We start from the raw sequence: 24,717 nt of genomic DNA, 5'->3' as shown, positions 1-24,717 counted from the left end.
AAGCAGACCAGGTAGACAAGGCGGTTGTGGTGGGGGGCAAGTGTGTGGCTGTGGATCAAAATGAATACTGGAGGAGTGGGGAGGAATTGGAGGGAGGGAAGAAAAACACTTTTCAGGCTACAGAATAGATAATGTTTCTGGTTGCCTTAATGCTGTATTTAGAAAAGGTTGATGATGAGGTTATTCCAATGTGTGAACATTGTACGTGTGACTACACCTTGATACTGAATCTTCCTTAAGGTCAAGTTTAGTTTGCATTAAAACTATACAAGAACTGAACATCAGAAGCTGGGTAATTTTCACAAAACATAGTAGCAGCTTTAATTTCTCTCCAGAATCTTCTGGATTTGCTGCCCATTTGAACATTACTTTCACCATCTCTGTGCTGTGCTGAATATCGATAGTTTTCCAGAAATCTACAGGTGCTCCATCTGTGACCAGCAATATTTTAGTTCTAGGAGTATAAATCATTTCGAATTCAAGACATTACAAAGTGATGCCAACGGTCTGATTGTATACTGGATCCAGATGTCTGATAACCTTCAACTTTATAATTTCCAGTTTTATCACTTTAAACTGGTCCAGTGACCTTTTATGAAATTATTCTTGTTCGTGTATAGAAATGCACCTTGAACTGCTGGGAAAACAATGAAATGCGACTGCACCAAAGAAACAGAGTTCTCTTTGCACCAAGCGATGCACTGGCACCTTCCCTGGTTTGTAGGGGCAGAGAATCAACTTGTACGTTAAGATTCTGATGAAAGGTCACAGATCTGAAACTTGAATTCTGTTTCTACCTCCACATACTACTTGACCTGCTAAGGATTCCTAGCATTTCCTAGCATGGGATGGCACAACTGTGTTAGTTTGGCCATTTTTTCTTTTAGTGCCGTTTTTTTGCGGTGTGTGGTGCTGTTCTGTCCTATGGTGACGGCCTGTTCTATGGTCCAACGGAACAAGGACATGCCGCAACCCAAAGGACTAGCCACACTACCATACATCAAGAGCATTTCCGAACTGACAGCCAGACTACTGTGACCACTAGGACTCATAACAGCACAAAAACCAACAGCCACCCTCAGACAACAACTCACCAGAACGAAGGACCCGATAGCCAGCATGAGCAAAACCAATGTAGTGTACAAATTCCCATGCAAGGACTTTGCAAAACACTACATAGGACAAACAGGAAGACAGCTAACGATCCGCATCCATGAACACCAACTAGCCACGAAACGACACGACCAGCTATCCTTAGTAGCCACACACGCAGATGACAAGCAACATGAACTCGACTGGGACAACACTACTATTATTGGACAAGCCAAACAGAGAACAGCCAGAGAATTCCTAGAGGCATGGCACTCATCCACAGATTCAATCAATAAGCACATCGACCTGGACCCAATATACTGACCACTGCAACAGACAGCTGGAACTGACAACTGGAAGCGGCAGATTCAAACCACTATAGGATAGGATGTTCCAGCTGGACTTGTTTGCTCCAGCTGGACTTGTTGGCTCAATCTGTCCTCCTTTTCTTTTCCCCCCTGGCCTCCAGCAACTTGCAGAGTGGCCTCCTAGCATGGTGTGGTGATCCCAGGGCCCGATGCAGTGGTCTCCCATGGTGACCTGTGGACCTGGTGCAGCAGCCTCCCAGTATGGCAACCTAGCGGCCTGATGTAGTGGCCTACCCACCTATCGTAGCGACATCCCAGGACAGCCTTCCAGCGCAGCCTTCCAGCGCAGCATCCTCTCAGTCCGACATGATATCCTCGCCCTGGCATGGCGGTCTGAAGTGATATTCCAGCTTCATGATACTCAAATGTGCAGCCCAGAATAGTCTGGAGATAGGGCCATGTGTGGTCTGGAGGCTAGGTGCCAGTGTGGTCGGAGTTGGAAGACTGTTGTTCTGAACTTTTATTTCTGCAATGCTGGACATTCTATTTCTCTATTTTTTTAAGAACATGTAAGTAACGAAGTTGCACCTAGGTACCTTTGTATCAAAGTGGCGACATATAAACGTCTCACTATACTTGTTGAGTATATGTGACAATAAAAGCTCATTCTTCTTCTAATTTAGGAGGATGAGTGATGACCTATAGAAGCATGCATGATTCAAAAGGGTTTAACAGGGTAGACGTGAGAGGTTGTTTCCCCTGGCTGGGTCAACTACAGCATGAGTGCACAACCTCTGAATGAAGGGCTGATCATTTAGAAATGAAGAATTGCGAAGAGAAATTCCGTCACTCAAAGGATTGAGAGTCTTTCGAATAATCTCCCCCACAGGGATCTAGGCATTCAGTTGTTGAGTATATTCAAAGCTAAGATCAATAAACCTTTGGACGCTAAGGGTGCAGCAATCTCCACAGACTGATTAACTTTTTAAAATATGAATTTTCTAGTGCCCAATGGAAAAAAAAATTCATGTTTTAAGAATTTATAAGTAAACTAAAATTAATTCAGCAAACATTACTTAATAAGCAAGTAATATACCCAGTTAAAGAACATGACTTTTGCATGCACTAAGACAATTGAGATTTGCCTTACAATGTATTTGACTTGTAGGAGGTATGCAACATCCCAAAAGTCCACAGTTATTCCTATCTTCCAGCAAGCTCATTCCTCCCTAATATATTAGGCTGAACCTCCTGTTGTCCTTTGAAAGTCAGTTCACTCAGCTGGTACCTTTCAGAGCGAACATGCATCAGCATGGCCCATCTCGGCGAATCCTTGCTTCTTCATTTTCTAGGAATCTTGTTTATTCAGAAAACTACCTCTCTAGCACCCTGTTTGATGCTAACTTTGATAACAATAGTTGCTTTTCTTCTCCACAGGGCAGGAGTTACTTTTAGTTCCCTCTTTCTCATAAAGTAGCTGCCCTTTTACTGAGGGTCAATATGTCAAGATGTTAGAATTATCATTTGATGTCAGTTGGTTTCTTTTTATTTTGAGATTCAACCCATGTCACTCAGATCTCAAAGCTATGTCAAAGGTGAGGTATTTCTGAAATTCATAATAATTCCTTAAGTTAAAATGTGGAGGTGCCAGTGTTGGGTTGGGTTGGATTGGATAAAGTCAAAAATCACACAACTTCAAGTTATAGGCCAATGGACTTATTTTAAAGCACTAGCTTTCGGACCACTGCTCCTTCATCAGGTGCTAGTGAGAGAGGACAACCTGAGATACAGAATTTATAAGGAAAAGGTCAAAGGATCATGCAACTCATGCAAATGAATTGAACACACCTAAGATGGTTCCGAAATCTTTAATCAGCTAGCATGGAGGTGCAGGTTTCAATTGATTCATATTCAAATCCCCGAATTTCTTTCAAGTCACTACCCTAAGGCAGTGTGTGTGTTTGAGAGAGTGTGTGCACGAGTGTGAGGGAGTCTGAGATCTGAGAAAATATGTGAGTGTGTGTTTGTGTGTATAGTGTAGTGGGGTCACCTTTAGTGTGGCATGAACTCAAGATCCCAGTTGGGGCCATGCTCATTGGGTACTGAAACCTGGCTATCAGCCTCTGCTCGGCGACTGTGCATTGTTATGTTTCCCGAAGTCCTCCTTGAAGGGGCTTTACCCGAAGACTCGATGCTGAATGTCCTTGACCACTGAAGTGTTTCCCCCTGCTGGGAAGGAACATTCATGTCGAGCAATTGTTGCACGGTGTCTATTCATCCGTTGTTTTAGTGTCTGCATGGTTTTGCCATTATAATCATATTTGGGGGCATTCTTGCTTGCAGCATATGAGATAAACAATGTTGGCTGAGTCATATGAGTATCTGTCGTGCACATGGTGGTGTCCCACATGTAATGGTAGTATCATTACTTTGACATGTCATGCAGAGGCTGCCCTGACAGGGTTGTATTGTGTTGTGGTTGATGTTGTCCTGAAGCCTGGGTAATTTCCTGCAAACAATGGTCTGTTTAAGGTTCGGTGGTTGTTTAAAGGCAAGAAGTAGAGGCATAGGAAAGACCTTGGTGACGTGTTCATCGTCATCGATGATGTGTTGCAGGCTACGAAGAACATGGAGTGGTCCCTCCACACCCAGGAAGTATTGGACAATGAAGGGTACCCAATTGGTCATATCCTGCAGCTTTGCCTTCTGAGGAGGTCATTATGGTTTTTCACTATGGCACATCAGAACTGGCGTACACACACACACACACACACACACATCTGTGGGGTGAATTTGCATTTGCAAATACATTCTGTTTTTTTCAAAAAACGCACCATTTTTAGACCAGGAGCCATAAAATGGACTGTGAACTTTTGTTTTAAATTTACTTTTTATTGTTATGACTTCTGTCATTAACATAGGCACCATGGTAAGATGACTTGTACATTTCATTGTATTTTTCCTCTCAAAGTACACATGACAATATAAATTTTATATCTATACCTGTTTCTTTTGTTCTTTAAATGCTGTGAATCCTAGTGAAAACTATTTGAAGTTCATATTTTTGGTTTTACAAAATGGCCTCTTTAAAAATTGGCCTCTTTATTCAGCAACTGCAGTAGCACAGTTCGAGGCGGCAATGGACTTTTGAAGTACTGTTCTTACAGTACTTTCTTTATACACAGTTCTTATGTATATTAAAATTCTATCACTATGGTATTGCATTGTTTTATCTATTGTACACAAACGTTACGTGACTTCTGTCCTGGGGAAACAGGCAATAGTTAAACGTTGGTGGCTGTTACTTCTGATGGGATTAGAATGTCTGTCCAGGTCTGAGTTTGCATAATTAGGAGGTGTTAGTCTTTTTTGTCTTTTAAGTTAGTAAATGTTAGTTGAAGTACTTGACCTATATATGCTGTAAATAAGTTTGAATTTATGCATTTACTTAATAAAGGATATTAACCTGATTACTGCAGCAGGGTGGGGATCTTTGAGTACTATTTGCCAGTATGAGTTTCATTCATTTGTGCAATTTCACAGAAGTGCTGTTTTGATTGTAAGTTTAATATGTATTTAACAAGTATATTCTAGGTGAGGAAACCACTGTTTGATGTTCCGTAATCCAGTCTATTTTGTGATAGTAAAATGCACTACAAAAACCTGGTTTTATGAATGAATGAAAACGCATTAGTAAACAGAGCGAGTTAGTAAGGAATTATGAATGAATAGGAATGAGGTATTAGTGAATATAGTCAGCTGGTGAGTTAGTTAGTAAAGATACCTATAATACAATATGATGAAAAAGAATTGAATCAGAAAAGGGTCAAATTTAGACATGACCAGGTTAGTATAGCAGGTTATTGCAGTGCACTGTTCATACCTTTCTGATCTGTATAATTCAGCAATAACAATGAATGTTGTCATTTCAGCTACTTAAACAATTTACAACTCCCTTCATTTTGTGTCATTTCAGCTGGGTCACATTAGTTAGCAAGAACTACGAGATCGAGAGAGCAATCGTCCAGCTCGAGGGTGAAATAAACAAGATGAAACAAGCACAAGGGGATGAAAACAAAGAAAATATTCGGCAGGACTTCTGAGAGTGGAGAAGCAACTTTTCCATTTTGTCCTGAGCACGCTGTCTTGAGAGTGGACACTCCTGTTTGTAAACTAGTTACAATGACCATGCAGGCAGGATTTTCTGTTTAAGAAAATGTGGTGTTGTATTTATTGTATTCTTTTTGTATTGAGTAGAGCAATATTCTGTGATACCAAGTGGCCCAGATTAGTTTCATTTGGACTACTGCCCTTCTCTTCTACACTGTCCAATATTAGGTGCATTTAGCAAGAAGAGATCGAATATCAATTGAAATTTCACATCGGTCTCGTTCTCAGGATAATTTAATTATTTGATGAAAAGTCTTAATCAGGTTTATATTCCTTTTTTATAGTGGCATATTTACAAATAAACAATTAAGAGTTAAATGTGCATGTTATTTGTTTATTTATCAGATTAAACGACTACATGTTTTTTAGCATTCTTTGTTTTAGTTAGGGTACCTAATCCTCTGGGAAAAGCCTTGGGTGTGCATTGATCAAAGTGCTTTTCAGACAGCCTGCACAATCCTATCGTCCTGTCAGTACTCTCAGTATGGATTGCCTTTTTCAAAAAGGTACATCAAGAACCATCACCCCACCCTAAAATATGCTCACTGAGAAACTGGAGCCCTTGATCTCAGGGGTCACCGTGCATATCGGATTGTACATAAATCTGGTTAGCCAGTCATGTTGACAGACCAAAAGTATGCGCTCTATGTATGAGATGGCCTATTCCATATTGATGAGTGCACAAACTCAGACAGCTGGGTTGACTCAGTAAATGTCGGGTAATTGTCAGCATCTTGAGAAGCTGCTTGTCACATTGGCCAAATTGGAACTGCATCATGGTCTTTTCAGTAACATTCTGGCCTGTAGTGAGCCGAGATAAGCTTCCTGCAGTGAGTAAACAGACTTTTGACAAGCTAGATCCCTTGGGACCATCTGAGCATTCTTGCCTTGAAGTAGAAGTATGAGATCAGGGTAATTTGCTGCCACTGTGCTTTGGAGAATTTCTTATCAGATTATTGTTAGGGAACACTTTTTCCCAATGGAGTGAGCTGATCTATTACTTAAGCTAAAACAACAGTTTGTTCTAGCACCTTTGCATGCTGTGTATATGGTCAAAGCTCTGTTTGAATCACTTGAATTATTTCCACCAGCTTATAGTTTTAAAATTTGCTCTAAGATAATTGTGTGTATTTGGGGTAGTGTGTTTGTCAGATATCCGCCATTCTTTGTAGCGTGTTTCCTATCTCTCCTTAGTAACTCTTTATTTCAGAGTTGAACTTGCAGCTCAGTACTTAATGCATGTAAATATTTATCTGGTGATGACTTTTAAACTGAAACACTAAGGAATGCAAAGCAGCACCAACATTGAAAAGGACAGCAGGCCAACCTTTTGCGGTTCCAGTATCCTAAAAAGCTTTACAACTAATGAAGTACTGATCCAACAACATCCATTTATGTAGTATCTTCAACTAGCGAAACATCCCAAGGTTCGTTACAGGCATGGATAACTAAAAAATACTGGTCTTCTGTTGCCAATGGGACAGAAAGATAGGTTTTAATGAGCATCTTAAAAGAGGATTGAGAGGTGGGAGGTTTAATGGGGGTGAATCTCCAGTCATTAGGACCAAGATAGCTGACCAAGCAGCCATTAATAGTGGGGTGGTTAAAATCAGGGATTGACACAGAATTCATGTTTGGAGGAGCTCAATGTTACAGGGTGTCAGAAGGTTGGTACTAACTCTACATGTTCTTTGTGCTGCCACTTGCTTGCTCGAGAAGTCTCCCCACCTGTACCAACAGTAATAGCTATCCTCCAATTTTCACCCTCCATTATACCCACCTCTGTCTCACTCCAGGATGAAATCTCCCACAATAGGGTGACCGATTCCGGACCGATGGTGTGCTGCTCACCTGGAATGAGGAGAGGATCCTGACTCCTGACTGCCCTGAACAAATCTGGATGGTATCAGAAGCCACACTTGACTTATTGTCCTGGGATCCTCTGAATGAGGCTATGTGCCTTGACTTGATTAGGGCTCCTGACAACTATGACCAGCTTCCCGGCTTTGTGTCGGTTTTAATCAGCAAAGCAAGACTGCCTTACGTAATATGAGCCTGGATTCTCTGGCTGAGGGGGTTGAAGTGGGGAAAAAAAAGTAAGGCAACTCACAGTAGAAATTGCTGTAACCATCCAGGTAGGCTCAGAGTGAGTGAGAACTAGGTGAACAGAAAGAGCCTGGAGATCCAACCTGGTTCAGTCCATTAGCTACAGGTGTGACACTGACTGCATATTGTCTTTTCTGCAGCATTAGATTCCCTACAGTATGGAAACAGGCCAACAAATCCACACCAACCCACCCAGACCCATTCCCCTAACCTATATTTACCCTTGACTGTGGGCAATTTAAGCATGAAAATGCCCTGAAGAAGGGCTTATGCCCGAAACGTCGATTCTCCTGTTCCCTGGATGCTGCCTGACCTGCTGCACTTTTCCAGCAACACATTTTCAGCTCTGATCTCCAGCATCTGCAGACCTCACTTTCTCCCCAATTTAAGCATAGCCATTTCACCTAACTTGCCCATCTTTAGACTGTGGGAGGAAACCGGAGCACCTGGACAAAACCCACGCAGACACTGGGAGAATGTACATACTCGACACAGACAGTCGCCCGAGGTGGGAACTTGAGTCCGTGGCACTGAGAGGCAGCAATGCTAACCACTGAGCCAACGTGTCGCCCCACAATGGTTGTTGCTGGTACAGCATTGAAATGCAGAAAAGTGCAAGTGAATGTCACCTGCTCTTATAAGGGTCCTTTAAAGTTGATACATGTCAGATTCCAGCGTCTGTGGATGTGGGGTGAATGTGGCTGGTGCCTGTGGTGTGTGCCCTGAAATACTAGTGCCCTGTGTCCAGCTTGCTGGTAGTTTGGAGTAACCTGTCTCTGGTTTCCATGTTGTGGTTTTCCCAATTTCTTCAGTTGGAATACTAATGAGGTAGTTGACCTGTCAACAAGAACCTTAACAAGCCTTCATTGCTATCAGTTGGAAACAGACCACTCTCCAGTGGAAATCTTGCCATGGCATTTGTTAACAGTGGAAAAGATGTTCTTGAAGGAACAATTACTGCAGATGCTGGAATCTACTGAAAACAACAAATGCTGGAGATCACAGCAGAGCAGACAGCAACTATGGAGAGACAGTAACGTTTCAATTCGAGATGACTCTTCATCAGAGCTGATCGTGACATTGTAATCCTCACCTGTCATCCGATGCTGCTACACATCTCACCGTTGTGCACATTACTCTGACCTCTAGTAGGTTTCATCTTTGTTTTTCAAACAGTCCTTTTACCATTTCAGGCCACAATCAAAATTACAGATGAAGTTTTTTAAAAAAGGTCTTTGCAGTTTTGTAACCTTGTAAATCTTAAATGAAAATTCAAATTTAAAAAATATTCCTGGAATTATACAAACCCTAGCAGGTCATCTTGATGACACTGAACTTCATGTGACTTTGCTGTCCGATTGGTGGGGCAGTGTTGCTTGTTGTCAGAGCCTCTGCAAGCTCCTTCCATGCCAAGAGGTTAACCATTTTAAGATGCCCTCCGCTTATTGTTACCAATAAGTTGTTGACCTTTAACTTAGACATCATTGAGAAATATGTTCATGTTTTATTCACCTAAGGTTGTGACACCTGAACAATAGTGTACATATAGCACCTTTGATGCTTTGTAGCCTTCATAGGAACGTCAAAGGATTATTACATTATGGCACCAAGCCACAGATGAAGATATTAATCTGTGTTTAAATGCTCAGTCAACGGGATAGGTTTTAGAACTGCCTAGAAGAAGGAAACCAAATTAGAGACCGGGAGGTATATGGAGGGAATTACAATGTTTGGGGGCTAGGTAACTGAAGACACAGCCATCAATGGTGGACCAATTAAAGTTGGAACTATACATGTGACGGTAGAATTAGAGGAGCATAGATACTGTTGAAGATTGTGTAGTTGGAGGAGATTACAGAAACAGAGTGGTGAGAGGCTGTGGAGGGATTTGAGAAAGAACGAAAATGTTAAAAATCAAGTTGTTGGTTGACATGGAGACAATTTAGATCAGCAAGTACAAGAGTGATAGGGAACAGAACTTGCTCTGTTAACATATGGGCAGCAGAGGTTTGGATGACCTTAAGTTTGTGGAGGTTAAACGTGGGGGATAGCCTGGAATTCACTAAAACCACCATGTCTGAAGGTAACAGAGGCATGGATGAGGATTTCGGAAGCATGGGTTGAGATGGGATGAAGTCAATCATCATTACAGATGTGGAAATAGGCAGTCTTTGTGACAGATTGGATATGAGTTTGGAAACTTGTCACAGAATCAAATAAGATACTAAGATTGTGAACAGCCTATGAATCTTTACAGGGAAAGAGAACAGACTGTGAGAGTGGGGACCATAAATCACGGCATCTGTCTTTCTAATATTTAACTGGAGGAAATTTCTGCTCCTTAATTGCTGGACTTCAGAAAAGTGGTCTGGTAATGGAAACAATCTGGGAATTTTTAGTGAGTTATTGGGTGTGCACAACTATTTTCTTTGCTATAAGCAAGTTTATAAAAAAAACGCAAATGTTTTGAAAATAAACTGATTTGCTTAGCTTGTCTTTTTAAAATGCCCAAAACGCTTTCTTGTATATTTTAAAGTTTGGAAAAGCTTTTAATATAAATACTTCAAAGTTTGCTAGTTATTAAAAGTTTACACAAGCTTTAAACATAAATGTATTTTAAAACTGAAAGAAGTTTTAGAAAGTATGCAGAAATGTTTAAAAATAGTTAAAATTATATCAGAGTTTTTTTTTAATCCTTTGGTCATCGGTCCTCTTTTGTGGATCAGTGACTGATAATGCTCTTGTGAAGTAACTTAGACATTTATGTCAAAGGGGCTAAATAATACATATGCAATCGTATTGAAGGCAAAGACTAGCTTGAAGGATGAACACATTCTAGAGCATTGGAAGCTGCTCTGAAATGGCTCAGTTCCAACTTGTCTGCAGTCTGCAATCCTACTGAGGGGATTTATCTACACCACCACCACAGATAAATTCTTAACTTCCATGAGGAATAGCTTCTAAACTGAAATGATATGGAAGTAAATGTGGCTACTTACCAAAATATGACTTCTGCATATGTATTTGCATTTCACTAGTATGACATTAATAGTAATACCATTAAAATCATTCAAATTAACACAACTGATAATGGAGGAATTTGCATTTTATAAGGCCGTTATGGAAATCGAAACATATGCATGATTTATCTCATAAACCACAAGAATTTGCAATAAAGCGAAGGAAACCTTTTAAGATTTGGCATCACAAAAGGGTAGTCCTTCACTTGGCTTATAAAGTCAAACTAGTAGTATGGTTCCTGTCAGAAACCAACCATTTTGTTTGGACATTTTTAGTGAGTTATTGGTATGGACCATAATTACATGCTACTTTTATGTTCAAGATTATGCTCAAAGTTAAATTTATAAGACAGCCATGTGCTGAGATGCTGACTGGGATTCAAATATGATACCTTTCGGGATTGCTTGAGGCAATGGAGGCTTGAAAACAATACATTAGGAACTGGAATATTCTTTATTTACAATGTCTTCATTGGGATGGGACAGTAATGGAATTGGGATGGCATGTGGGAGCAGCAGTGGGCTGCTTTCAGATAAATTAGCTGCTTAACTGGCCGGTCCCTGGTCGAGGACAGTGCCACAGAACAGGGCAACACATGACTCTGTACAGTTTAGTGAGGACACTAGAACCAGCAAGGAAAAGCAGACTTGGTTGATATTCAAGATACCAGGATACAGTAAGTGTCTTGGGGTAGTCTGCTGCTTTGTGCTATTTTTGTTTTTGAAAGAATTTTGCAATTCACTACAACTATTACCATTGCTCATTCAGTTAACAATTGTAAAACAAACTGGGTTGCTGATTTATGTTCAGTCTCATCTCACTGCAGTATTATTTAATCAATGTTTTAAAATATTGGAGCAGCTCACTAGAGTATCCAGCTTCTATAACAAGAGGTTTCTATTGTTACTGCTTCCCTGAATCAAATTATCATATGGCTAGATATCGAGACCTAAAATATGCCCCTGAAATGCTGCCTGTGGAGTCTGCATTTTTGAGAGAGACCGGAGGGTCTCAATCCACAAGGAGTCTTCAAATAGTATCTGACCGGGCCTTCTGGATACTGGCGTTAATTGTAGTTGGCTGGCCACTCCCTCTATCTTCTCTGTAAACAGTAATGAAAGGATTTCAATTTCAGTGCTTGAATTTAATCAGTGCTTGGACAGGCATGCGAAATAGGATGCTCATTTTCTCTCTGCAGTATAATTCGGATTGTTGATTTATGTATGTGCGTATGTATTAACCTACTTTCTAATCTTCCTGCTCAGTGATGTTATTATGTACCTCAGACATAGGTGGGATTCAGATTTATATTTGAAGTTCCTGAATATTTGTTTTAGCTGTCAACAATATAATTACATTCTGCATTCTTAGTATATTGATAAAGTACTTTACGTTGCCACTTAACCAAGAACAGTGGCTCATCGTTATCTCACCTGACCGATTAGTCATGCTCGAATCTCAAGAGGTAGTGGTATAGTGGTAATGTCACTGGACTCATAATATAGAACCCCAGGTGAATGTTGTGGGATATGGGGTCAAATCTCATCATGACAGGTGGTGACATTTGAATTCAGCAAAAATCTGGAATAAAGCACAATAGGGTTTTGTTGACTGGTGTAAAAATCCATCTGGTTCACTATGTCCTTGCAGGAAGAAATTTGCCATTCTAACCTGGTCTGGCCTGCATGTGACTCAAGACCTATAGTAATGTAGTTAAAAGGGCAGTTAAGAGTTTGGGCAATAAATGATGGTCCAGCCAGGGATACCCAAATCTTGTGAATAAATAAACAAGTTGGTATCATAACCAACTCATGTTTTCTGAAATCAAATTTAATGACCAATGCAAGATTAAAGTTACAATGTGGATCTGAATTACTTCTTTACCAAACAGCACACAAACTAGAACCTTCACACTGTTGATACCATACCAAAGCATGTTATGAAGCAAAGATTTTTCAGAATTGGAGCCTGATGATTTGAACACAGTGAAAGTTTGGACCAATTGTTAACTTTTGTGGATAAAATTTGTTAAAATTATTTAGTAACTGCACATAAGGTGGTCAGATTTTGACAGACTTAGAAAGACTGAGGATAGTACAACGCAAAAGTACATAATGGAATTTGCAAATTGGCAAGACTACAAAAGTTTAATTTGAAAATTCGCCATTTGGTGCTGGTCTTTAAATTTCAAGTAAAGACAGACTTCCATTTTAAGGAGTTAAGTTTGCAGATAAACAGAACAAATGTCAAAAGCACTAAAGATTCGTGAGAAAGCATTCCTTCCCAGCAGCATTGCAGCACAAAGAGGGTGGATGATCGGTCATGTGACAGAACATAGAGAATATAATGTTAACAAAGGTGAGACTGTCTAGGTAGAAATCACAGGTGACAGCATGAATAGAGAAATGAAGACATGTGCTATTGATAATTTTGAAGCAAAGAGAATTTGGAATTTACAATAACTGAAAGAACTCCAGAAATGCTCAGGATGTAGTCAATCAATGCTTCAGCTGTGATTCAATCTATCAATACACCACCAACTACCCCAAACAATGGAATAAAGTACTTGAAACTAAACATGAACTGGAAGATTCAGAGGAACACAATGGAGATACAAATCAAAGAAAGGGCACTGTATTGTTCACAGGAAGTTTGTACCACCGATGCTTGCATCACTGGATTGAGTCTTTCAATTGTGCAATATTGGACAGTGTGTCTAGTGGGGAGAGGAGGCTGGCTAAAATGCTACTAGACTGCATAAAAAGGATTGGGACAAAGTCAGGAAATTTGAGAGTTCCACCAGCTTCAAATCTGGGAATGTTAGTGCATTTAAATATTTGAAAAAGAGTGGTCATTCCTTGTAAAGAGGACAGAAGCAATCATTTTATTCGCATAATGTAGTGTCCATTGAAATATCCTTGTTATTAAGTAAACTACCAATGAAGAACACATAGAGGGAACAGGATATAGACAATGACAATGCTATTGCATTTGGAAAATCTGTGAATTTGCAATTTACACAACTGGGATACAACTGTACTCCTGTAATAGAACATAACCTCTCTGCTAAAGAAATTTTAAAAAGCGTTATTGACAAAAGGAGGTAGGAATTTTGAAGACAAAATGTCAATTGTATCAAAATTGCAAAGACAATTTGCTTATCTGTCCTCTAAAAGATTAAATGTTTTCGTAAAGGATGCAGGAATCACATGGGAAGTATGCTCAGCTCAAAAAAGAGATGTGATAGATGTGAGTTTTGTAGGAAATATGGAGAGATTTCACTGAAGTAGTGGCAATGAACTTAAAAATATAGGATAAAGAAATAAACTTTTTCTTTATACATTTTATAGATTTAGCAACCAGATTGTGTCAGTTAATAATAAAATATAGTAAAAACAAGAAAATAATTGTGGATAAGGTGATGGAAAAGTGGATAGGAACTGGATTTGAACTATGAACAAAATATTTCAGTGATAGTTGGGCAGAGAGGGTATAGCTTGTTAATGACAAGTTTAGAGATATTTATGAATATAAATGTGATTGTTATGAATACAACAGCAGGAAGTCCTTTTAGCAATAATATGTTAAAAGAACTATGCTGTAAATAGACAAAATGATTCATAAAAGTTTGGCAGATCAGCAAGACTGTAAGTCATTGTCTACACTAGCGTGGGCTGTACATTCTCAGAATTTGTTGCAGATGGTTGGAAGATGTAATCCATATGAGTTAGTTTTTGGTAGGAATCCTGATTTCCATCAGAAAGCCCAATGGAAAGTAATGTCAGTCATGGAGATATTTATTATAATAATGGTTTAAAGAGAAGAGAGACCAGGGAAGGTTATCAGTAAAGGTGGGAAAATATTTACCTTCCAAGGATGCTTATTAGAGTTTAAAATTTTGCAGCTTCTGAAGGAGTTACATCACATAATCAGGAGGGGTTGTTACGTTTCAAGAAGGACCAGGAAGCTGAAGTGTTTAAGGTTTTCCTGCCCAATATGGCCATTATGTATATGTTTAGACTCTTAAAGTCCATATTGGAAAAAGAAATCTTTGCATTTTAATCTATGAAGAAAAAAATGTACTATGATGTCATTTTGTGTGTTTATTTGTTTATTAGGTCGTGCTTGTCTTAGATCAGAAGTTTTGGCTTTGAGTCCCACTCGAGGACTTGATGGCCAAGAAAGGTATATTCATGACCTGGTTTTGGGGTAAGGCTCAAAAGGTACATCCTTCCAACGTAGAGGCGATGGGTGCGGAGCAAATAGGCAAGTCAGAGGACCTCTTCATGAGTATGCTTCTGGGACTAGCCAACTTGGCTATTAACAGACACAGGCAATTGGCAGTGGTGGGGTTCATAGGTGCTGTCTACCAGTCCCTCTTCCCTGGCTGTGGGCCTCAGGTCCAGTATTAAATGATAAGGAGAGCCCAAGCCATGGTATCACACATACTTCCTAGCTGCTGGACAAGGATTTACACTCACGAGGGCTGCTATCCTATCCTAATAGCTTTTAGGTTTAAAGCTTGAGGTTAATTTTTTATCAGTGACTGTTTAGCTGGAGAAATGGGGACCTCTGTGGTTTTGCAGAATCACCCATTCATTAGGTCCTTCCGGGAAGTAACTGATACAGTGTTCTCCAGAGTCTATTTCTTCATTTTATAACCTTTTACCAGTCAAATAACTGGGGAACCAGGATTCTCAGCCATTACTGCCTTCTTGCAGGTGCCAACTGCTATTGGTCATACCCACATAACTTTCAGAGTGTTTGTCACCAAATAGCAGTGTTCATGATTCCACTATTTTAATGTTAAATTGATTTGTGACAATAGCAGTCATATTTCTGTGTTCTGGTATACATCCAGGGGGCTGCCATGATCTGTATATACTGGAGCATTGATGGGTCCTAATCTCTTTCCAAGGATTCTTGGATCATACAAGGATTATTGCTGGTAGACAAAAGCTACTTTTCCAGCCATGCGTGCTCTAAGAAATGACCAAACTGCTGCAGAGCAAAGGTACAACACTGCTGACAATTTGACCAGAGCCACTGACAAATGGGGTGGTTCCAGTGCCTGGACAAATCAGGTTCAGCGATGCAGTACAGCGCAGGCACAGCAGGTGTCTTGCATTGATGTGGTGCACTTTTTCCTTCACAATCTCAGTTGCCAAAGGAGGGAACATGTTGAATAATAAGGACATGAGGGAAAGATAGAACTCCTCTGAGGAGGAAGATAAAAATTCTGTTATGACCTATGAGGAGCATCAATACGGAGCAAGGGACACTGTTCAGAGAGTCTGAAAGGACAAAGGAAATCCAATAGCCAGACATTTCCTGGATTGAAACATTTCATTTGCAAGTTCTAATGCCATTTTTGAATTCAACCCTTTGCTTTATACCTTATCCCAATGGTTTCAGTTGGTACAGCTGGTTATTATGTCATTAATGAAAAGGTCAGAATTGGATCTAATGTGAATCTAGTAGCCTCACCTCTATAAAAAGAAACTAAAGAACCTGCAACATTTCCCCTTGAACATCTTTAGCAGTAAAACAACGATAAAACAGTGACAAATTCCATTAAATCACTTTGCTGCACATTGGCTGAAATATGTTCCTTGTACCTCAGAGATATGCGAGTGATTTCAGGGAATTAACTCCCTTTTAAGGACTGCCAGGTTGTAACTAATCTCAGAATGTTTCTTATGAGAGACTGGCCTCCAATGTTTCACACTGCAATGAGATTGCACTGGTCTTTTCCTGTGCCCCAGAATCCTGAGTGTTCAGACTGCAATGCACTATGATTTATGCACTTCTTCACTAGAGACCATTACACAATGAGTAATAATGAGCATTTTGGCCATTTGCCATCTCACTGACTTTAAAGACACAGCATTTCATTAAGAAGAACAGGGATAAGATAAACCCTTCCCATGTGAAACTTTTAGAAATGACATGCATATCGCCACCGAAGTGGAGTGAAGCTTACAATTGATGAGTAAGAAAGTTAATTTTTTTATAGATTTAGTGGATGTAGGTTTGCTCACCGAGCTTGAAGGTTCATTTCGTCACCCTACTAGGTAACATCTTCAGTGGGCCTCAGGCGAAGCACTGCTGAAAATTCCTACTTTATATGTTTGGGTTTCTTTGGGTTAGTGATGTCATTTCCTGTGGTGATGTTATTTCCTGTGTCGAAGTTACTTCTAGTTCCTTTTCTCAGGGGGTGGTAGATGGGGTCTAACTCGATGTGTTTGTTGATTGAGTTCCGGTTGAATGTCATGCTGCTAGGAATTCTCTTGTGTGTCTTTGTTTGGCTTGTGCTAGGCTGGATGTGTTGTCTCAGTCGAAGTACCTACGCCAAGGACTCTATCAACAAACACATTGAGTTAGACCCCATCTACCATCCCCTAAGAAAAGGAACAGGAAGTGACTTCACCACAGGAAATGGCATCACCCAACCCAAAGAAACCCAAACATATAAATGGAAAGCAGGAATTTTCAACAGTGCTTCGCCTGAGGCCCACTGAAGATGTTACCTAGTAGGGTGATGAAATGTCTGGAAATGAACTTTCGAGCTCAGTGAGCAAATCTACATCCAAAATCTCAACCTGAGCTACAAATCTTCTCAAAACTCGTTGTAGATTTAGTTTTATTTATAGCTTGAAGTTGGCTTATAACTATGTGATGGATGTGAGATGGATGTAATACACCAGCCTCCTTGCTGAGTTATGTTTGCAGAGGCAGTGTTAAGATGAGTGACAGCCCTATGAGTGTGAAGTCACAGAGAGAAAATGGTGCCAGTATGCAGTAGATCATTCACCTTCTGGTGGCTTTGCTGGCCTCCTGATGAGGTCATCTGGGCTGAGGACTAATGTCTGCTCAGTGACCCCACTCAGTAGCACCCGGAGGGCAGGTCTGTAAATATTGAGGCCAGTTTGTCTTTATTCAAGTCCATTGCTAGGGGTGACCACTGCAAGCTGAGGGTCATTTCCTGGCTTGCAGGTTTTGACTTGGTATCCAGCTGTTTTTTTTTAAATACTGCATTACAGCCACTGAACTCAGAAGGTCTTGACAGTGGCAAGAACACTCCAAGTGATTTGCATGGTACCTCACATAACAACTCAATTGCACAGATAGTGAGACATGGAGCCCTGTCCCATAGCAGATATAAGAGGAACAGGAAAATTGACATTTCGGACAAAAGCCCTTCATCAGGAATGAGGCCTCGGATGTTGCCTGACCCGCTGTGCTTTTCCAGCACCACACTCTTGACTCTAATCTGCAGTCCCCACTTTCGCATAGCAGATATAACACCATCTAACACTCCCTGCCATTATTTAAGTTCAAGTAGGAACATTGCAGGCACAATTACTGGGAACATACCATAACATCTGTGCACCAATTACTGTCCTTGAAAAGCAGGATTGAGAGAATCAATGGATTTGGATAATGAAAGCCTTTGTGTGGTTCTGTTCAGAAAGCTGACTGACATTTACAAATGGATGTACTTAAGTGAGGGAGGAGGTTCAGTGCAAGGTCACTTTAATGTATAACAATTTTAGTCAGATTTGGAGAACAGTTTTTGGTAGCTATGCTCCCTCTGATATTTTACAGGGACAAAAGATATAAAAAGCAATCAGACTCAAGGAGCTAAGCCACAATGTTAACGAAAGATGTTAAATTAGCACTCACTTAGCATGCAGATGGCCAACATCTAGCTGTATCCTTTGTATGTGATTGGGTGAAACTTAATGAGGAAGTTCCGAAATGAGTTTATTAGATACTGATATAAATTATTTTCATTGGTCAGCAAGCAACAGGAACTGAGTCACTTTAAGGAATCGGGTCAGAGAAGCAGGATCTAAAATTTGAAGTCTTATAATGGAGACTTTAATCTTTTTTTAAAAATATATTTTTATTGAAAAAATAGATTTTTAAAATATTACAACAAATACAAGACAATACAATTCAAAACAATGCAAAAAAAAACACAAAAAGAAGTTTAAAAAACCCAACCGTCCTCATGTACAAATGTATTGTGGGATATAGGTAAAGTAGTGTTACTTCTGCAATCATCATTGCTTATGCAAGATAAATGCACTCACGCCAGTGTATAATTGTTTCAACCAAGAGCTGAGTCAACAAGAATGAAAACTATGTGAAGGAAATATATAATTGTTTTTGTATTAGCTAAAATGTGCATTCAAAAATGAAACGTGCCTGCAAACAAAGGTAGATGTTACAGATAAATAGATAAGGTGCTGTGAGGATGTAGGTTAAGCCAGATATGCTTGTACAAGCAGTAGTTATAAGCATCTGTTTCCTACTTCTCCAAAAACACAAAAACAAACCCCAATTAAAAGGTCATAAGGATCAATATGGTTGAGGAAAGGGAGGAAATGTCACAAGTAGGGGAAATAGATAGTAGTGAAGGAGGATATACCTAACAATGGACCACAGCAGGATGTGGTGAAATGGCCGAGTAAAACTTGTACTTTGTTATGCACAAGGCCGGATAAGACAGGAGATAAACAATAGTAATGGGCACCGGGTTTGGAGTAGTGAATCCTATATAAGATATGTACTTGCTAAACTCTGCGTGCCCTATTCCAGGCACCACGCTTGCTAGTGTATAATAAACATACTGATTGCTTCAGATCTTGTCTCGGACTGAAATTATTGTAGTGAGTGAGCTTCGTTTCTCACAGTATAAATACAGATCGAAAAATATATAATAAAAAACCCAACTAACTATTTAACTAAATAAATAATAACCAGCAATAAGCTAATAGATAGTAATAACTCAACTTAGCCAAACAAGGCACTCATATGTTCACAATTCCTCTTCCCTGGATATTGGACTCATAAAACACAATAGTTACAGCTATATAAAAAGCCCTTAGTAGTGTGGCAGATAAATCTGTACCCAGATATTCCAAAAATGGTTGCAATGTCTTATAAAGATTCTCATTTTTGTGGTGTACCATACTTGTGAGAAAATCCAAGGGGTATGCTCCATAACAAGCTTCAGCCACCAACAGGCCCAAGGGGTTTTCAGATACCCAACCGAGAAAAATATTCTTTCATGCGCAGAGAGGATATTGAAAATTTTTTTCTTATGCGCATCTGCAGGGAAAACACTGGGCATGCCCAGAAGAAGAGAAATCAGGTCCTTCTCCACCCTTACACCTAAAATTCTCCCCATTGTACCTGCCACACCGCTCCAGTATGTTTGAAGCCTGCCACAGGACCAGAGACAATGGGTAAGAGTGCCCGTACAGACCTTCTACTGGGGACATGTTGAAGATACACCTGGTTTAAATTTTGATAAATGGTCCAGAGCCAAGTGGGCTCTATGGAGAATCTTCAACTGTAAAGCATGGGTCCTATTGCAAATTGATATCTTTCTTTCATGCCTCTGAGGAGACTTCAACACCTAGCTCTCTCCCCCACACCCTGCAGAGTCGATCGAACTCATCTAAGGGGACACACCCCAATTGATGATATAAAGTGCTGACAGAAAGTATACCCTTAGCACTGAGCACCCTCCTCTCTATGTCAGATTTGTAGGGATCAGTCAAAAGTGAAAAAAAAGAAAGAGGTTCCTGTTAGATAGTTCATATTTCCGTGCTAACTGATCAAAGGACATCTTTGTGTCTGGCTCAAATAAATCGCCCATGCAAGCCACATCCCTAGCTGCCCCACGTTTAAATCTTGAATCTATCATTCCCGGTTGAAAACCCGACATACCCACTATAGGCGTAAAAGAAGATGCTTGGCCAATATTGCCTTCCCTCTGTCGAATTGCCCTCCATGCTTTAACAATATTGATAACTATTGGCTTATGGTAATATTCCCTAACGTTCCTCATTTTGTCCAGAAATAGATACTGGTAAGAGGGCACATTGCCTGGGAGGCTTCGATATCTAACCATATTGAAAAAGAGACCCCCAGGCCCAATCACTCACGTCAGATAAAAGCGAACTTAGTTGGTAGCTTTTAACGTCCAGAAGGTCCACTTCCTGCAACCTGTGAGGCACCTGCAGTTTGGCTGATTTAATGAAGGGCTGCTTACAATGCCAAGTAAAGTAGCTGAACCAGCCGTCCAGTCTCCCGAATGTTTACTTTTTGAAAATCAAGGGGAGCATCCGTATAGAGTATAATAAACGGGAATGAGCGCTATTCGACCCAACCACAAGACCGGAAGCGCCTCCCACCTTTGAAGGTCTTGTTTGATCGTGTCAAATGATTGAACATAATTGACTTTGAATAGCCGATCCAGAACTGGAGTAATGAATATGCTCAAATACACAAAACCCTCCCTGTGACCACTTAAATGGGAATCAATATTCGCCCTCAAGACCTAGCACCTTTGTAGGACCACCCATCATAGCCTCTGATTTTGCAAGATTAATCTTGTACCCCAAAAAGGCACAAAATGCGCAGATGCATTGTGTTGGACGAGGCTCCGAAACTGCTGGATTTGACAAAAAAATTAGGGCATCGTCCGCGTACAACAAAATCTTATGTAATTTTGACCCCATTTCTGGAGGCCAAATATTGGGACGCCTATGAATGTCCTCCATCAACGATTCAATCACCAACATCAAAAGGAGATAGCCCTGCTCCTAAAAATGTTAAGCTTGCTTGATCATACCCCATTGGTGATAACCGCAGTGAGAGGGCCACTGTAGAGAACCTTTACCCAACTTATAAAGACTTCGCCCAAGCCAAACCGCTCCAGAGTATAGAAAAGGTACAGCCACTCAATTCGGTCAAATGCCTTCCCTGCATCTAGTCGCTGTATTAACTGCTGTTGACATGCTTGAATTACATTAAGCAGCCTCTTAACATTATTGGAGGATCTGCGACCCTTTATGAAGCCCGTCTGGTGTTCTTTAGCAATAGAAGGTAACACAGCCTCCAGCCTTAATGCGAGAAAGTTAGGGAGGATTTTAAAGTCCAATTTAAGAGTGAAATGGGTCTGTACAAAGTGCAGTCCTTCAGGACTTTCCCTTTTTTAAGAATAAGCGAAATATTGGCCTCTCTCAGAGATGGCAGGAGACAATCATGACTGTATGAGTCATTAAACATGTTGAGCATCGGTCCCAGCAGTATGTTTATAAATTCCTTATAGAATTCACTGGGAAGTTTGTCAGGACCAGACACCTTTCCATTCTGAAGCTGCCTCACAGCTTCCTGCACCTCTTGCTCTGATAATGGGGCATTGAGAAAGGACTCTTGTTCAGGGTCACGCCCGAGAGCTCCAGATCCTGAAGAAAAGATTCCATTTTGGCCTGCCCCTCCTCACAACCCTCAGTTGGTATAATTCAGAGTAAAATCTCTGGAATGCTCCATTAATCTTTTTGGAGTCACATGTTAATTTCCCAGACCCTTTCCTAATTGCCACAATGGCTTGAGGGGCGCTCCTTTTCCTTTCGCGATATGCTAAGTATTTGCCTGGCCTTCACCATGTTCAAATAACCTATGCTTTGCAAAAGCAAGCTCCTTCTTTGCTGTCTGTGTGAGCACAGATTTCCTTCATTGGTCAGAGTATTGAGTACAGGGGTTGGGAGGTTATGCTGCAGCTGTACAGGATATTGGTTAGGCCACTGTCAGAATATTGTGTGCAATTCTGGTCTCCTTCCTATCGGAAAGATTAGATTAGTTCCCTTACAGTGCAGAAACAGGCCCTTTGACCTAACAAGTTCACACTGACCCTCCAAAGAGTAACCCACCCAGACCCATTCCCCTACTCATGCATCTATCACTATGGGCAATTTTACTTGGGCCAATCCACCTAACCTGCACATCTTTGGATTGTGGGAGGAAACCTACACAGACATGGGGAGAATGTGCAAACTCCACACAGACAGTCACCCAAGGCTGGAATTGAACCTGGTTCCCTAGCGCTGCGAGACAGCAGTGCTAACCACTGAGCCACCATGCCGCCCATAAGATGTTTTGAAACTTGAAGGGGTTCAGAAAATATTTACAAGGATGTTGCCAGATGTAGGAGGATATTGGGGGATGTGAGCTATAGGGAGAGGCTGAATAGGCTGGGGCTGTTTTCCCTGGAGTGTCGGAGGCTGAGGGGTGACCATATAGAGTTTTACAAAATCATGAGGGGCATGGATAAGATAAATAGACAAAGTCTTTTCCCTGGGGTGGAGGAGTCCAGAACTAGAAGGTATAGGTTTAGGGTGGTAGGGGAGGGATATAAAAGAGACCTAAGGGGCAATGTTTTCACATAGAGGGTAGTACGTGTATGGAATGAGCTGCCAGAGGAAGTGGTGAAGGCTAGTACAATTGCAACATTTTAAAGGCATTTAGATGGGTATATGAATAGGAAAGGTTTGGAGGGACATGGGCCAGGCGCTGGCAGGTTTGACTAGATTGTTAAAAATCACACAACACCAGGTTATAGTCCAACAGGTTTAATTGGAAGCACACTAGCTTTCGGAGCGACGCTCCTTCATCAGGTGATTGAAACTTGAAGGGGTTCAGAAAAGATTTACAAAGATGTTGCCAGATGTAGGAGGATATTGGGGGATTTGAGCTATAGGGAGAGGCTGAATAGGCTGGGGCTGATGAAGGAGCGTCGTTCCGAAAGCTAGTGTGCTTCCAATTAAACCTGTTGGACTATAACCTGGTGTTGTGTGATTTTTAACTTTGTACACCCCAGTCCAACATCGGCATCTCCGAATCGAGACTAGATTGGGTTGGGATATCTGGTCGACATGGACGGGTTGGACCGAAGAGTCTGTTTCCATGCTGTACATCTCTATGACTCTGTGACTCTAAATACACCATGGAATAGCAGTATGAATAAAGAAATAAAAAGGGGTGAATACCCCATCCATCGTTTGGTAGAACTTAATTTAGAAATTGAAAATACACATCTCAACCACTTCCAAACAAAATTTAAACCAAATTATTACCAATAAAAAAAGGAAAAGAAAGCTCCAACTGGACTTGCTCTGTTTTTCTTTAAAAATAGCAAAGACATATCCAAATAACATTACTATTTGTACATAGTAAATTGTTCAGATTAGGTTAATTTGTCCACAAAGTCTTCTGTCTTCTCTGATGTGTCAAAGAAATGGTCAAATCCATTTAAGTTGAGCTGAAGCACTGCTGGATACCTCAGAGATGACAGGATCCCAAGCTCCCTCAGTCTTCTCTTGACGCCGTCCAGATTTTCTTTTCTGGATCGCCGCTGCTGAAAAGTCCTGGAAGAACATGATCTTAGAGCCCTCATAAATTAGGGCCTTCGGATCCTTCCCCTGGATTCTGGAAACTTCCACAATTCTCTCCTTATCCCTATAGCAATAAAACCGCACCAGGAGAGGACGATGACGTTGGTCCAAACCTGATCTCCGCGCCGTGACCCGGTGTGCCCTCTCATTCTTCAAGCTTTTCATTCCAGCCTCCAAGTTAAGGAACCGTTGGCAACCAGTCCTCAATAACTTCTGCAGGCCGCTCACCTTCCTTACCCTCTGGCAAACCAACGATCCGAATATTGTTTCTCCTGCCCCTGTTCTGAAGATCATCCACTTGGTCACACAAACTACGGACCTGCGTCTCCAAGGCTTGGATCCTATCCTTGGAGGAACTGGCATCGTCTTCCACCATCGTGACTCCGTGCTCAACCTCATCCATCCTCTTTTCCAGGCCTCCCAGCTGCTGTTCATGCTTCTGCAGCATGAGAGAGATCAAGGCCAGCTTCTCCTCTATCTGCTTCCCCAACATCTCGCGAGATTTCGTAAGCTCCTTCACCAGGGCCTGGTAGGTAATCGAGTCCGAGGATCCTGCAGGTTGGGCCGTGGGTCCCACCTTGGACATTCCTCCTCCCTTCTTTGGCATCTCTGGATGGCTAAAACGCAGGTAAGTTAATTTTTCACAGTTTCCTGGGACTCCACGGCCATTCCAAATTCCCAGGATATCACAATGATCCAGGAGAGGCGGGTTGGAAGTCCGTCCCACTTGTACTGTGGTGCAGAGCTCAGCAATGCAATCCTCCTAA

The 24,717-nt window shown here is 41.0% G+C and overlaps 1 protein-coding gene across 1 annotated transcript in view; it reads left to right on the top strand.

Annotated features, from left to right (window-relative positions):
- The window catches only part of bcas2 (BCAS2 pre-mRNA processing factor), a 42,472-nt gene extending 36,584 nt beyond the window's left edge, over positions 1 to 5,888 (top strand). The window contains exon 7 of the mRNA XM_043716999.1: positions 5,377 to 5,888. Within this exon, the coding sequence (XP_043572934.1) occupies positions 5,377 to 5,503 (127 nt within the window). The 3' untranslated portion in view covers positions 5,504 to 5,888. The remainder of the gene's footprint in view (positions 1 to 5,376) is intronic.
- Positions 5,889 to 24,717: the final 18,829 nt, after the last annotated feature.

The sequence above is a fragment of the Chiloscyllium plagiosum genome, chromosome 26 (assembly GCF_004010195.1).
Source record: "Chiloscyllium plagiosum isolate BGI_BamShark_2017 chromosome 26, ASM401019v2, whole genome shotgun sequence".
Classification (NCBI taxonomy): Eukaryota; Metazoa; Chordata; class Chondrichthyes; order Orectolobiformes; family Hemiscylliidae; genus Chiloscyllium; species Chiloscyllium plagiosum.
The sequence above is the reverse complement of the archived record's forward strand: the minus strand, read 5'-3'. Positions and strand labels throughout refer to the sequence as shown.